Source organism: Phascolarctos cinereus, unplaced genomic scaffold, assembly GCF_003287225.1.
Source record: "Phascolarctos cinereus isolate Bilbo 61053 unplaced genomic scaffold, phaCin_HiC Scaffold_4;HRSCAF=312, whole genome shotgun sequence".
In the NCBI taxonomy this organism is placed as follows: domain Eukaryota; kingdom Metazoa; phylum Chordata; class Mammalia; order Diprotodontia; family Phascolarctidae; genus Phascolarctos; species Phascolarctos cinereus.
Window position 1 is genome coordinate 89,790,338 of NW_027555847.1, and position 16,817 is coordinate 89,807,154.

The 16,817-nt window shown below is 45.7% G+C and overlaps 1 protein-coding gene across 1 annotated transcript in view; it reads left to right on the plus strand.

The window, feature by feature from the left end:
• The window catches only part of ZBTB47 (zinc finger and BTB domain containing 47), a 52,574-nt gene that overhangs the window by 12,540 nt on the left and 23,217 nt on the right, over positions 1-16,817 (plus strand). The window contains exon 2 of the mRNA XM_020999179.2: positions 15,017-16,552. Coding sequence (XP_020854838.1) covers positions 15,017-16,552 — 1,536 coding nt within the window. The remainder of the gene's footprint in view (positions 1-15,016; positions 16,553-16,817) is intronic.

Here is a 16,817-nt window from a genome sequence, read left to right on the forward strand (position 1 = left end):
TGGTGGTGGTAATGGCAGTGATGGCAACCCTGAGTCATTCTGAGAAGGTTCTACTTTGTTTCTTCTGTCTCAGAAGGTGGGAAAGTGTGTGATGAGTTTAAGTATTTACATCCATTCCTGATCATGGAAATTTTAAAAAATGGTTGTTAAAGATCTGGGGTATCTCTTATCCAAGGGGAGGTTCATTTCTATGTAATTAGCTCTGCGCCCCAGGTTAGAGGGGATATGCCACATTCCCATATTTCCCCTGGCTTCAAATGTAGGAAGAGCTAAACAGGTTAGAGGGAAGAAGAATAAACAGGTCATAGAATATCTGAGACACTGGGTATTTGAGAGGCTTTCACGTGGGTGGATGAGGGGGTAAATCTTATGTTCTCATTGTACCCAGTTCTATAGAGGTTGGAGGGTCAGAGGCCCTGGCTAGGCCTCACATGGGCTAGGACACCTGCTCTAGTCCAGCCCCATTTTTGAAGGGACCTTTGTTGAGCCTAAGGTAGACAGAAGAATAATGAGGTTCATTTAGAGCTGGAAGGGACCTTAGCGATCATCCAGTCTGGCTCCTCAGTTTTCAGATGGTGAAACTGAGGCCCAGGGAGGGAGATGACTTGCCCAAAGCCATACACGTACTGCAGAGCAAGGCTGGGATTTGATCCAAACTAGGATGGAGGAGGGAGTAATATACACAGTCAGTTGAATTTAGAAATCTTTCTTTTCGACGGGAAAGTGGGAAGGAAGGAGCAACTTACCAGATGGAGAGATGGTGACAACCCCACAAGATCTCAGCTGGGAAAACCCTGTAGAAAATTAAAGTTTTCCCCCTTGCCTTGCTTTGTGCTCCCCTCCACCTCCTGGAAGCTGGAGGACCTTGGAGGGGAAGAAGGTGTTGGGGCTTATGGGAGTGAGTTCATCTTGACCTTCTCCTTGCATCCTTCTGAGTAGATAGATCTACCCTCCTCTGTCTCCCAGACCCAAGAAAATCCATCCTAAGAGGAGGAAAGCCAATGACGTCCTGAGGGAAGGCCAGGCTTAGATTTGGGTGATTCAGAAGCTGGTGTCAGGGGGAAACCAGCCACCTTCAGTGATTGAGGTTCCATCCAGGCTATTGGCTGCCCTAGGCTTTGACCCTTCCCCAGCCTGAACCCCGGGCCTTCACAGCCCAGGTTTCTCTGTGCCTTCAAAAGTGATTGATTTATTTTTGCTTTGCAAAATGATCAGCTCCCAGAGCTGGGAGAGACCTATAACATAAAAGGCCAGAGCTGAAAAGTATCTTAGGGGTCCTCTACTTGCTGAATCATAAAGTCTCGAGAGGTGGAACGGACCCCAGAAGCATTTAGACTGCTTTGTACCTGACTAGAATCTCATTAGTAGCAGAGCCAGTATTTGAAGACCTCCAGAGGATGAGAATTCTCTCTGAATTCTACCTTTGAGAAATGGTTAGGGAACTTTGTTTTTAGATTGAACCAAGAAACTGGAAAAGACCTTGTAAAGGAGATCTGAGCTGAGTCTTGAAGGAAACCAAGGAAGTTAAAATGCAGAGGTGAGAAGGGAGAGCACATCAGGCAGGGGCAATGGCCAGTTCAGAGGCGTGGAGGTGGGAGATGCAGTATCACGTGTGAGAAATGGCAGGTAGGACAACCTAGCTGAATCCTAAGAGTACACGGAGGAGAATGAAGTACATGAAGTTTGGAAAGGTGGGAAGAGACAAGGTTTTGAAGGGCTTTAAATACTGAATGAAAGATTTGCTATTTGATTCTGGAGGTGATATCACTCTCTTCCCTCTTGTTCATCCAATCAAAATCCCAGACATTTTTCACGTGAACTGTTGCGCAGCCAGGCCACATCACCTTGTACTTGTGAAGCATGAGACCTCGTACATATCCCTATTACACTTCATTTCATTAGAATATTTTATTTTTTATTTTTATATGTTTTTTTCATGAGAATGTTTTAGACCACCTGAAGCTCTTTGGTTTTTGACTCTGTCATTCAGCGCATTAACTGTCCCTCTCAGCTTTCTGACATCTACATATTTGATAAGCATATTTATATCTTTATCCAATAATTGATAAAAATGTTAAATAGGAAAAGACTAAAGACAGACCCACATAGTAAGCACATAATAAATGCCTCCTTCCTTCCTTCCTTCATTCATTCATTCATTCATTCATTCCTCCCTCTAGAGACCCCCCCCCGAGTTTTCTACAACCAGTGAATGATGATGACTTTTTGGGTCCCATCTTTCAGCCAGTTCTGAATACCAAACCTTTATCCCCTTTCGTCCACAAGGGTAATGTGAGAGGATCTACTGAGATTTCAGCAACTTATTTGACAAGGTATATTTGAATCTTTCATTCTAGTAACTTGTTTGAGAAAGGAAATGAAGTTGATCTGGCATGGTCTTCTCTATGAAACCGTGCTGGGTGTTTTGTTTTTGTTTTTACAATTGCTACTTTCTCTTCCAGGTAATACCTCACATCTGTATGGCATTTTAAGGATTGCAAAGCACTTTACCTACGTTATCTCATTTGGTTTTCATGAAAGCCCTGTCAAGTAGACTTCATTATTATCTCCATTTTAAAGATGAGGAAAATGAGACTCATTGAGGTTAGGTGATTTGCCTAGGGCAGGGGTGGGGAAACTGCAGGCTCTAAACCACTTGTGGCTGCAGGTTCCCCACCCCTGGCCTAGGGTCATAGAGCTGGCGAGTGTCCAAGGTGGGATTTGGGCCTAGGTCTGGTGACTTCTAGTCCCTCATTCTTCACTGCACTGTGCTGAGTTTAGGTGTCGTTAACCATCCATTTGATGACACATCCTAGGATTTTAGTAGGAATTAAAGTTTCCTAGCCTGTGGTTTGCAGATCCCCCTATTTTTGGAAAATCAGGACAATAATTTCTGTTTTTCAATCATGTGGTAACCCTTTCCTTCTCCACAGTATTTTTTTATTTTACGATAAAACTTCATTGATATCTTTTGTTTTTATACCACCTATACTTCCTAATATATCCCTCCCCCTCTCCTTCCTTCCCAAAAAGCCATCACCTATAACAAAGAATTAAAAGAGGGGGAAAAGAAAATGATTCAGCCAAAGACATTCACAAAGTCTGACGTTATATGTAGCATTCCATACCCAATCCCTCACCCCAGCAAAGAAGTGAGAGAAGTACATTCTTGTATCTCTTCTTTGGGACTAGGCTTGCTCACTATAATCTTGTAGCCTTCAGTTTTGATTTTTTTTTCGTCATTATTCTTTCCATTTACATCGCAGTAGTCTTTGTGTATGTCATTTCCTCGTTCTGTTCACTTTGCCATGTATCAGTCATACAGGTGTTCCCATACTTTTCTGTCTCCATCCTATTTATTACTTCTTATAGGACAATAATATTCCATGGCATGCATGTACCACAATTTGCTTAGCTATTTCCCGGTCAATGGGCATCTATTTTATCTTCAGTTCTTTACTACAAAAAATGCAAGTTGGTTTTTAAAATTTTTCTTTTTTTAAAAAATAATTAATTTTTAGTTTCCAACATTCACTTTTATGAGATTTCGAGTTCTTTTATTTTTATCATTGGCCTAGATTTGGCATTTCTGGGACATTTTATCTCCACAGTTTCGAAGATGAGATTGGCATTGGTTCAGGATCACATGAGCCAATTCAGAGCCATCAGATGCCATTAGACATGTCTTGATGACTTGAACTCATCAAACACAGCTAGGGACTCTTTTATCTTCTCCCTACTTATCTTGAACGTTGATTCCCTATTAGCCATTTTTGTTCTGTCCTCTCCTGTCTCTTTGGCTGGGAAAACAGACAAAGAGTTGATCCCTTCTGTCTTCTCTTGGTAGTCAGTTATGGTCTTCTTTACCTCCCAAAAGTGATCCTATCCTTTCCTTGATCTGCATTCCCCCCACCCCAATACTAAGACATTTCAGTGCATCAGTGATTTTATTGATGTGGGTATTCCTTCCATTAGGGCAATTAGAGAAGCAGCCCTGGAGTGAGAAAGACCTGAATTCAAATCTAGCCTCAAACACTTACTAGCCATGTGACTTGGGCAAGTCATTTAACCCTGTTTGCCTCAGTTTCCTCATCTGTAAAATGATCTGGGAAAGGAGATGGATAACCACTCCAATATCTTCACCAAGAAAACCCAAATAGGATCAGGAAGAGTCAGACGCAAGTGAAAAATGACTGAACGACAATTCCTTCTATTGATTCAGATAAAAACTATCCATGTCTTCCCATCCTGAGTGACTCTTGTCATTGTCTTCCAAGAAACCAACCCCAGGAATCCACCCACTGTGCTTGCCTTCTCTTGGTGTTTTGTGGCTACCAGTGGTTCATCCACAGCCTTCACTCTGACTGCATGATCAGATTGCTGCCATTTCTTAGATTGTGCCCTTTCTGCTCCTTCTCTTTTGTAATCTGTTGCAGCCTCTTCACACCCACCACATACTTCTCAGTTGCTTTTGGAGAGCTTACAACTTTAATTATTTGGAGGCTGGTATTCTTTGCCTCACAGCAGTACAAAATCATCAGAAGGCACTCACTTTCTTATGTAATCTTCTTGCTTTTTCTTTGTATGTCAAAATGTTTCTTATTGATAGATTCACAATAGAAACAAAAGTTTCAACACCAACAAAAAAAATAGACCAACAAATTGAAACTGACTGCCATGTAACTGTAATGATCAAGCTTGACCCCAAGGAAGATGAGAATGACCCTCTCTCCCTTTTTTGCAGAGGTGGGGGACTATGGATGTGGAGCAGTGCTTCTATGGTTGGATTGGTTTTGATATGTCAGTTTTATTGGACTGTTTTTGTTTCTTTTTTATTCTTTGTTACAAGAGATGATCCTGTGGGGAGGAGAGGGAAGGGATATACAGGGAAATGAAATGATGTCATGTCAAAAGATATCAATTTTTAAAACCCCTGCATTTTCCTGAAGGCATTCCAACTCATTCTCCTTTTCAATTCCAAGCCCAATTCGTTGTTCATTTGTGGTGATTATCCAAGATCTATGGATGAACTCAACTTCGTTTCTGAATGTTAGGATCATAGATTTAGAGCAGGAGGGGACCTTAGAGGCATTGAATCAAATCCCTCCATTTAATATCACAGTGAGGTTAGCACAGGCTCACATGGCTAGAAGGTACCTGAATCAGGATACGAACCCGGGTCTTCCTGACTCCAGATCCAATGCCTATTCACGATTCCCATTTTCTTCCTTGATCTTTAGTCCTGCATCACCAATTGCCTATCAGACTGGATGTCCCAGAGCCATTTTGATGTCAACATTTCCACAACTAAACTCATGATCTTTCCCCTAAAACCTTTCCCTCTTCTACATTTCTCAGTTTCTATAAACGGCCCCACCATCCTTCATGTTCTGGATTTGTAACCTTGGCATTCTCCTCTATACCTCCCGCATGTATCCAAATCAGTTGCCAGATCTTGCCATTTCTGCCATAATGTTGCTCACATTTGATCTCTTCTCCACACTCCCACAGCTCCCACCTTAGTTCAGGCCCCCATGGCTTGGAAGATTGCAGCAGCCTCCTAATTAATCCCCCTCCCTCAAGTCTCTCATCACTCCACTCCATCCCATGCAGTAATGCCAGAGTAAATTTTTCCTAACTGCCAATATAATTGTGGGACTCCTCTTTTCAGTCAACTCCAGTGGCTTCCTGTTGCCTCTCAGATCAAGCGTGAACTCTTCTGGTTAGCTTTCAAAGACCTTCCCACCTGGCCCCAACCTGTCTTTCCAGCCTTGTTGGATATCACTCTCTCTCCCATACCCTGTGGTCCAGCCAGACGTGCCATGTCTTTGTTCCTTATATGTGGTCCACAATCTCCCGTCCCTGAGCCTTTGCAGTGATTGTCTGACTTACCTGGAATGTGCTCTCTCCTTAACTTAGTCTCACAGACTCCTTCTCTATGAGACTCAGCTCAAGCACCATCTTCAGCTCAAGAACCCTTCCCCAGTTCCTCCAACTGCTAGTGCCTTCCCTTCCAAAGCACCTTGCTATTTAACTACTGTGTATTTATTCATTTCTGTTTATGTTGCATATATGCCCTTGCCTTCCCCCACTAGAATGTAGGCTCCTGCAAGTAGCTAGGGATTATTTCATTCTTTGGACTTGTATCCCCATCTCCTAGCGCGCGCGCGCGCGCGCGCACACACACACACACAGCACATTAGAAACACTTAGGAAATGCTTGTTGATTGATCTGAATAGACATCCTTCATCCATTTGTTTTTTCCTGTATGCATAGATAGGCTGATGTTTTGAGGGATTATGGATCTCTTGTAGAAGGCTCTGTATTGTCCTGGGGCTTGATACAATCACTACAATGTCATCTGGAGGACCAACGAGAGATTCTTTTTCCATTGAGATATTGCACCGGCCATCCTCCATGATGGTGGCAAATGCCTTTGGCAAGCATACGTCTCCTTGTTTTATGCCTAGTTTGATGTTAATAATTATGCCAGATCTCACTTTAAAACTCCCCTTGGTTGTCCTTAGTTTTCCTGGGCAGCCTCAGCTCATTTTGCATTTTTAGCTCTCCTCAAATTGTCCTCATTGGACCATGCAGTACACTTGGGTGTTCATCTTCTGTTACCTGCCCTTGCTTCTGTCCTCTGTCCTTGTCTTTTAAAAATCTAAGTTAACTTGGTTGATAAATTCCCTGTGCTTCCATTTCATTCTCTTTAGATAATTCCCCTCTTTTCTTCCTCATAGGAATTATTTCTTTTATAGCCTCAGAATTTCATTCTTGAGAGTTTCTGATCACTCCTGCTCTAGCTTCCTCTGCAGAATTTTAATCAATGAGAACCTTCGTATTTCTCTTTTTATGAGGTTCCTTGAAATCTTTTCTTTAGTGTAATAATAACAACAACAACAATAATAATGATGATGATGACTAAGGTTTATATAGTACCTACTATGTACCAGGTACCGTACTGAGTGCTTTACAGAGATTATCTCACTTAATTCTCACAACAATCTGGGGAGGTACGTACTGCTATTGTCCCCATTTTATTTTATTTTTTTATTAATTTTGATTTATCAACAATCACTTGCATAAGCTCTTGAGTTTTAAATTTTTCCCCTCCTCCTTCCCCACCTCCCTCCCCAAGACAGCTCACAATCTGATACAGGCTATACATATGCATTCCTGTTAAACATGTTCACATTAGTGATGTTGTAAATAAGAATTAGAACAATAGGAGGAATCACCAGAAAGAGGAAACAAAACACAACAGAAGGAAAAAAATAGCAAATACTATATTTCAATCTGCATTCAAACTCCATAGTTCTTTCTTTGGATATGGATAGCATTTTCTATCATGAGACCTTTGGAGATGTCTTAGGTCCTTGCATTGCTGAGAAGGGTTAAGTTTACCAATATTAGTCATCGCACAATGTGGCTGTTACTGTGTACAATGTTCTCCTGGTTCTGCTCACTTCACTTAGCATCAGACCATACAAGTCTTTCCAGGTTTTTCTGTTCATCATTTCTTATAGCACAATAGTATTCCATTACATTCATATACCACAACTTGTTCAGCCATTCTCTAACTTATGGGCATCCCCTCAATTTTCAATTCTTTCCTATCACAAAAAGAGCTGCTATAAATATTTTTGTACATGTGGGTCCTTTTCCCATTCGTATGATCTCTTTGGGATGCAACCCTAGAAGTGCTATTGCTGGGTAAAAGGGTGTCCTCATTTTATAGATAAAGAAACTGAAGTAAGCAGAGATTAGGTGACTTGCCCAGGGGCACACAGCTAGTAAGTATCTCAGACTGTATTTGAACTCAGGTTATTCTGATTCCAGGTCCAGCGCTCTGTCCACTGAACCGTCTAACTGCCTGTGCATATAAGATGGTATCTATAGTCCTTTCCTTCTCAGTTGTGAATTCCAAGATAGAGTAGTCATTTTTTCCTAAGGTTCTCATCATTACTATAATTTGTTCCTCTTTGTTCATTAGTCATGTCTGGAATAGCCACTACCCTTATGGCTCCTTCTACCTTTTGGAGGATGAAATTATCAAGAGGAGTTAAGAATTTAATTGTGCCTGTGCTTTTGGCATTGAGAGTGCTCTGGGACATATCAAGATAATTGAAATCCTCATCACTTCCATATCTGTTTCCAGAACTCATCTATTACCTCCTTCTGTCCAGATGGTCTGTGGTATAGTCCCACAAAGAAACATCATCTGTGTCTACAGTGAAGCAGAGAACACATAGGCAATATTTTCCTTTCCCTTCTATAATCTAAACTCCTTGTTTTACAGATTCAGCAAAGCAGTAAACATTTATTAAGCACCTACTTTGTGCAGAGTGCTATGCCTGGTGCTTGGGATATATGAAAATAGAGTTGACTCACCCCATTCGCCAGTCATTCATGATCTAATTAGGGAGGAGGGGGAAATGGGATCCAGGTATGCAAATAACCTCTGATATAAGGGGGGAGGGGAGAAGTGAAAAGGAGAAAAGCAGAAGTCTGAGCCCAGTGCTGAGATACTCGAGGAGGGAGAGCTTGCTTTTGGCTGGAAGGGGTAAGGTAAGGTAAGCCTTCATTTCATGGAGGTCACACTAGGAGGCCTTGAAATTCCAAGAGAGTTCATCAGGCAGAGATGAAGACCTTTACAAATACGAGTGACAGCATGAACGCGGAAACAGGAGGGAGCAGGGTGAGACTAGAGATAGAAGGTGGTCCAATTCGCTTAGAACATAGGGCTTGTGAAAGAAAGTAGTACAACATGAGATTGACCCCAGATTGTGCAAGGCCTTGAATGCCAGGCCACGGAGATTGTATTTGAACCTATAGGCAGCGGGGATCTCTAAAAAGGAAATTCCGTGGTCAGATTTGTACCTTAGGAAAATTATTTTAGAAGCTACCCTGGGGAGGAGAGAAGCTGGCAGCTAGGAAGTTATCCATAGTGTCCCCAAATTCTTATTGTAGTGAGCTTAAAACTGCAGTAAGACTTTTGGGACGCCCAAGTGAGAGCCTAAAGTATGGAGGTGGCTGTAGGAGGAAAGAATAGGGGTGGAGGCTGGAGGAGACCTTGTGATGGTTGAATTGATAAAATCTGACAATGTGATTAAATATGGAGAGACAAAGAGTACCCAGGAGCCAGTCTTAGAGATGGGCTATAATTTTCAGGGCATGGAAGGAATGGGATGAGTCAGAGGAGTAACAGTCACAGAGGTAAGAGGGGAACCAGAAGGCTATGGCTTTTCTGAAGATGGTATTAGGAGGAATGGGGTGGTAAGCAGTGTCAACTACTGTGGGAAGGTTAAGGAGGATAAAAAACTGAGCAAAAAACCATTGTTGCCAACTGTTTGTCTCTACTGAGTCTTCCTTGATCCAATCCAATGGTAAAGGACTTTTTCCTCTGAAGATATACTTAGATATTCCAAGGTCTTACCCCCTACTAGACTTTGAGTTCTGTGAGGGTGAGGACTGTGTTATCAAAACTCTGTAAACCGAGGGGTCCCCTGCCCTCCTCCCTACCTCAGCCCAGTGTTGGGCTGCACATGAATACAAGCACACATAGTAGGTGCTTGTTAAGTACTTGAGGGATGATAGGGACATTACCAATGACCTTTGACAGTGTGGAACCCAGGTTGTCTGAGTCGCAGGAAAGTATTAATGTGAGAATTAAAAGAAGAAAGGCATTTAAACCCCCTGATTCGTAGGTGGGGAATCCGAGACCCTGAGATTTGAAGGATTTGTTGAAGATGACACAGACAGATAATGGCAGTGCTGAGACCGGCCCCTAGGTCTCTTGATAACCCAGGTCAGCATTTTTTCCACCATGATGTGATGCATCTGGACTGATGTGCTGATGGGAGAGGGTGAGAGCCCTTCTCTTCCTCCTAGAATCTTAGCAACCGAGGAAACATGGCACAGTGAAAAGCATGCTAGATTCGGAGCCAGAGTCTCTGGGTTGAGATGCTAACTTTGCTGTATAAATTGTGTAACCTGAGGGGAGTGACTGAACTTCTCGTGAGGGAGCTGGAGGTCCTGGGATCTGAGAGCTGGAAGGAACTTTCATGATCATTTAGTTGGCCCCAGTTCTGGTCTAATCTATCCCTTTCCTCCCCCTCCTCCATTCCCCATGGGGAAGCCAAAGCCCAAAAGCCAGGAAGGAATTTGCCCAGGCTTAAACAGCTAATAAGTGGAGGAGCCAGGGCTAGAATCCCAGAGGCTGGAGGAGAGGGAGGCCTTATGGGGCCAACAGGATACAGCACAGACAAATATATTACAGAGTTGAGCAAGCGACTTTATGTGCCTTAAGATGGAGAGGGTGAGGTTTTGAGTTGTCTTAGTCTGGGAAGGTTTCCTGGAGGAGGTGGACTTTGAGGTGTGATTTCAAGGTAAACTATGACATTGAGTGACAGGAGTAAAGGGAGAGTGAAGGCTCCGTGGACAGGTATGTGTGAGTATTTTGGACGTCCACTCCCTTCCAATTTCAGTGACACATGTTAGCCCAACCTCTGCCTCCTGGGAGGTGATACTGGGGATCCTGTGGTCTGATGGCATTTACCATCTCAAGCAGTGTTTGGGGAAGATGATGGTTCGACTTCCTGGCCTGGTCTCTGCTTCAGCCCTGCTCCATGGAAGCCTTGCCCTCCAGGAGGGGATGGGAAGCCTCAAGTGATAGCTCCTGAGAGATTTTTCATGTCTTATGTGCACCACCAGCCTTGGAGTTAGGAAGACCTGGGTCTTCATGTTAAATTACTGGGGAGTTGCTGATCTGCTTAGGTGGAGGGAGTTTCCACACTGGGAATTCTTCAGACCCAAGAAGTCATGAGTCTAGACCAAAAAACAGACAACCCCCCACCCGCAACACACTCTTTAGACTCATAATTTCATAAATTGTTGGAGCTGAAAGGGACCTTAGGGATCATTTAATTGGACCTCTTCATTTTACAAAGGAGAAAATTAGAATCTTAGGTCACAAAGGTAGTAAATTTAATTAGCAGAGCTGGAATTTGAACCCATATCTCCTGACTCCTAGTTGAATGATTCTCTATTTGTGCTGGAAACCTGCTTGAAGGCCTACATGTGTGCATTCACATCTTCCCCCAGGAATGCTCGTGTGGGTGCAAGCCTGTGTGCGTGTCCACATGTGCACATGTGGGCTCAGATCCTTCCCCGTCCTGGGCCCCCAGGCCTGACTGTGGGAGGTGGAGACTGATCCCGCTTTGGGCCCCACGGGGCTGGCTCCTCGCCTGGGCATCCAGCTCTTGGCCATTTGACATAGGAGGGAAGGATTTTTCCTTTCATTAAATGTTAACAGAACCATCGACTTCCCTGCCTGGTCTCTGCTTCAGCCCAGCTCTGTGGGGGCCTTGCCCACCAGGAGGGGAGAGGAGGCCTCAGGGCTGGTATCCCAGGCAGCCTCTTGCCCAGCCTGGCAGGAGATGGTGACGATTAAAATCTCCCCCACTGACCGGGAGGCAAGAAGGGAGAGTATTATCATTCCCATTTTACTTATGAGGAAAGTGGAGCCTGCAGAATTCGGAAGTGACTTGTCACACACAGGCTGGTAGAGGCCATAGCCTGAATCTCTAGACTCCAGGTTCCGGGCTGTGTTCCTTCCATGATGTTGAACTGCTTGGCTCTTTGGGCGTTGTTTCCCTCTTCTGGTCTGGGGCCCCTGGTTACCTTCTCATATGGGGAAGAAGACACTTCAGGCTGGTCTCTTCCCAGGTCCCAGTTTCCTCATCTATAAAATGAGGGTTTGAATGTGATGATCTCTAAGGTCCCTGCCAATGTTAGACTTTAGTTTGAGTAAAACACCAGTTTTGCTTTTTAAACTTTATCCACAGCTAACTGTTAACTCATCCCAGTTCAGGTGTGGCAGCTAGGCGTGTTCTGGACTTGGAAGGACCTGAGTTCAAATAATAGCCTCATAACCCTGGGCAAGTCACTTAATCTCTCTGTGCCTCAGTTTCCTTCTCTGTAAAAGGGGGATAACAATAGCATCTACTTCCCTGGGTTGTTGTGGGGATCAAATGAGAAAACCTGAGCAAAGCACTTTGCCAGCCTTAAAGCCATATGTAAATGCTAGCTATTAGTAATGGCTGGGACGGCTGGGTGGAGCAGTGGTTAGAGCCAGGGGCCTGGAGTCAGGAAGACTCCTCTTCCTGAGTTCAAATTTGGCCTCAGACACTTGTTAGCTGTGTGACCGTGGGCTAGTCACTTGACCCTCTTTGCCTCAGTTTCCCCATCTGTAAAATGAGCTGGAGAAGGAAACGGCAAACCACTCTAGTGCCTTTGCTAAGAAAATCCCAAATAGAGTCATGAGAGTCAGACACAACTGAAATGACTGAACAAATGCGGTCAGGGAGACTCATCTTTGTGAGTTCAAATCTGGCCTCAGATACTTATTAGCTGTGTGACCCTGGGCAAATCACTTAACCCTCTTTTCCTCAGTTTCCCCATCTTTAAGTGAGCTAGAGAAGGAAATGGCAAACCACTCCAATATCTTTACCAAGAAAACCCCAAATGGGGGTCATGAAGACTGAATAACAGTAATTATCAATGGCTAATTGTGATCTGACGCTTCCTTCGTCATTCTTACAAGCAGCTTCCACTTTCTTGACTTTACCTGAGAGGGAAGAATCATAACTGTCATTTTGCAAGTTGGGGAAGAGAGTCATTGGGAGAAATGACTTGCCCAATCCCCACTTTACAGAGGTAGGAAGGGTGAAGTAAGGTATTCAGAAACACGAGTAATTCAGTTCATTAAACCTACTCTGTGCCATGTATTTATTGTGCTAAGCGCTGGGAATACAGAGACAGAAGCTGAGCAGTCCCAGACCTCAGGGAGATATAACAGGAGCACAGATAAATAAATACAAATAATTAAAAAGTAATTTCCCAAGGGAGAGAGTACTTGTAGCTGCAGGCATGTAATGGTGCTTTGGCTTGATTTAGAGTAGGAGCTGACCCCTGACTTAGCTTTGGAAGGAGACTGCGGGTTTTGGGAGGTGGAGGCAAGGAGGGGGTATATGCCAGATGTGGGGTCCCGCCTCGGCAAAATGCCCAAAGCTGGGAGATGAATGTCCTTTACAGGAAATGATTGGCCAGTGAGTTAGACTGACCCTGAGGGACCATGAAGGAGAGGAAGAGGAAATAAGACTGGAGGGAGAGTTGGAAGGCCTGGTGGAGAGGGCTTTAAAGGCCAGGTTGAGGCTTTTGAATTTTATCTTGGAGGTGGTAAGGAGTCCCAGGATTATCTCAAGGAGGGGTCTGACATTGTCAGACTCGGGCTTTAGGACTATCAGTTTGGCAGCCATGTGGGGAATGCTTTAGAGAATGCAGAGACTGGAATAGAAGCAGGAAGGCTGAATTAGGAGGCCGTTGGAATGGTCTGGGTGTGAGGTGATCAGGGCCTGAGCTGGAGGTTTCATTCACTAGTTATCTCAGAGAGATGCTATGGGTAAGGAGCTTTGTCATCCTTAAAGAGTGATAGAGATGGTAATAATTAGTGTTATTTTTATGAAAGTGAAATCTCCTAAAGTGGGTATTCTTTCTGTAGTTGGAAAGAATCGTCTTGCCCTGTGGACCTCCAAGGGCTTATTGTGAAGAATTAAGTGAGATAATGGGTGGGGATGAGCTGTGAAGAGAATGAAAGTTTCTAAATAATAATTGCTTCCATTTTTCTAGGACTTTGGGGTTTACAAAGGGCTTCCCTCACAGCAATACTGTGAAAGAGACAATAAGGGTATGGTTATCCCCATTTTATAGGTACAGAAACTGAGGCCCAGCAAAGTGAAGAGGCTTGCTTAAGGTCACTCAGCTAAGAAATATCAGAGCCAGATTCCAAACCTAGTTCTTCTGAAGTCCAACAGTGACATTCCTGTATATTGCTCCACAGTAGAGGGGGATAACTTAGGCTATTAATTAACAAACATTGATTAAGCACCCACTATGTGCAGGCACTTTGCTAAGCACTGGGGCTACAAAGAAAAAGCAAAACCAATCCCTGCCCTCAAGGAGCTTACAGTCTAATTCTGAAGATCATGAGAGCATACCAATTAGGTTAGAGTAGATGGAGGGAATCCTTGGAGGGGAAGGTGCTGGTTTCCTCCCACCCACTCCCTAACCCTGTGATGAGTATCATGGGAAGGGATGGGATGGAGACGTGAGGGCAATAAGAGCTGAGGGGGAGGACGCAGCATAGTAGAAGCTTTGGGACTGGGAATCAGGGAGACCTCAGTGCTAGACTCTCTGACCCTTAGTCTTCTAGTGAATAAAGTGGGAATGATAATATTTACTCTTCCTATTTCACTGAAGCAAGTGCTTTGTAAGCCTTAAAACACTAGAGGAAAGGGGGCCTTTATTACTAAATGCCTAGCTCAGTACCTTACTGGTAGCAAGTGTGATCTTACTCTGGGCTTCAGTTTCCTTCTCTGTAAATGGTAGACTGGGCTCAGTGGTCTCTAATGGTGGAAAGAGTACCAGGATGAGAGAACCGGGGTTTGAGCCCCAGATGTTGCTTTAGACAAGTGACTTCTCTTACCTGGGCCTCAGTTTCTTTATCTGTAAAATGAGGGTATTGGATTTGATGGCCTCTAAGTTTCCTCCCGATTTTGAATCCATGATCCTGTGACTAGATAATGCATAAGGTGCATCAGCTCTTAGGTGCTGTGGTCCCAGCTTTGACACCATTGAGTCATAGGGTAACTGCATGGGAATGTGTGTAAATCTGAAGGGGTTGGGGAGGGATGGGAAGAGGACTGAGAGTGAATTATTTATAGGTTCCAAGATGATTCTCCTATTTTCTTTCATGGTAAGATGGTCTAATGAAAAGAGCCCAGGATTTGGAGTTTTAGAATGTTGCTATTTACTTCTTGTGCAAGCCACCATATTTCCATTCTGGGCCTCAGTTTCTTTCCTTGTGAATGAGGGGGTGGGTTGGACCAGATGGTCTCTGCTGGCACGTTCCATGATTCAGTCTTTTCTCTCTCCCTTTCTGTCTCCTACCAGTTGATAGTTGAGAAGACAACTGACTACCCATCGGCCGAGTATTCCCTGGTGGAGGATGTGGCCCTGCATTTCACCTGTTTGATGGACAGGCTGAACCAGCAGCGTCTCTTCCAGCCAGACCTGTGTGACGTGGACCTGGTGCTGGTACAGCAACATAGCGTCTTCCCAGCCCACAAGGGGGTCCTGGCTGCCTACAGCCAATTCTTCCACTCTCTCTTCACTCAGAACAAGCAGCTACAAAGGGTTGAGCTGTCCTTGGAGGCCCTGGCCCCTCGAGGCCTTCAGCAAATCCTCAACTTTATCTATACCTCCAAACTCCTGGTCAACGCGGCCAACGTTCAGGACGTGCTAAACGCTGCCTCCGTGCTCCAGATGGCAGACATCGCTGCCTCCTGCCAGGACTTGCTGGATGCCTGCTCCCTGGGTCCGCCGGGCCCTGTGGCCATGGCCCTGGGGCCTGGGAGCAGCGGCAGCGGTTGCCCTCCTGGCCCTGCCTCGTACTATTGCGAGATCAAGCAGGAGGCCGATGCTCCCACGCAGCCCAAGATCTACGCCCGAGAAGGGACGGATCCGTTTTCAGTGAGAGTGGAGGATGGTGCAGGGCTGGGGGGCAGCACCAGCATAGGGCTGAGCCCAGTGTCGACAAAGCCGTTCTACAAAGAGGAGAAGGAGGAGGCTGGGGGGACCGAGGGGACAGCGCCCAGGGCTCTGTGTAAGCTGGAAGGGGCCGAGGACTCCGAGGAGGACCTGGAAGGCCAAGGGGCCTATAGCGGGGAGCAGCAGCAGATCATCGTCGAGGTCAACCTGAATAACCAGACGCTCCATGTGTCCAAAGGGCCCGAGGGGAAGCCGCCGGCTGCCGACACCGGGGAGGCCACCATGGTGCTGGGCCCAGAGGAGAGAGCCAGGGGGGAGGAGGAAGAGGAGGAGGACGAGGAGGAGGAGGGGGGTGCTGGTGGCAGTGGAGGAGAGGAAGAGGAGGAGGAGGAGGAAGAGGAGGAGGAGGAGGAGGAGGAGGAAGAAGAAGAGGAGGAGGGTGATGGTGGGGAGGAGGAGGAGGAAGAGGAGGAGGAGCATAGTGAGGAAGAGGAGGCAGAGACAACAGAAGAGGAGGAGGAGGAGGCAGGCCGGGTGAGGAAGGAGAAGCCGAGGCCTGCTTGTCAGGGATCTCGGACGGGCCAGGCTGCCAGGAGCAGCGTGGCCACGAGGTCGAGGGAGAGCGCCAAGCAGGGGGTGTCGGGGGAGGAGGAGGAAGAGGGAGTTGAAGAGGGGGCCCGTCGAGGCCGGAAGCGAAGGAAGGACGCCCAGCTGCCCGCCCCGGCCCCGGATGGTCTGGGCCCCAAGGTGAAGCTGGAGGAGAAACAGCATCACCCCTGCCAGAAATGCCCTCGGGTCTTCAACAACCGCTGGTACCTGGAGAAGCACATGAACGTGACCCACAGCCGCATGCAGATCTGTGACAAGTGTGGCAAGCGCTTCCTTCTGGAGAGCGAGCTCCTGCTGCACCACCAGACGGACTGCGAGAGGAACATCCAGGTGGGCGGCCCCCCAGACCACCCTCCTCCTGCCCCTTTGTCCTGCCTTCCTTCATCTCCCTCCCTTGACTCATTCTAGAGATGGGGAAATGGAGACCCATCAGTGCACGGTGAAAGCTGGCATGTAGGGGGTGCTTGACAGCCATCAGGCCTCCCAACAGCCCTGGGAGGTTGGGCTTAACAGGTGCTATTAGTCCCATTAGATAGATGGGGACGTTGAGGCTCAGAGAGGCGAGATGTCTCTAGTTGTACAGCTGGTAAGTGTT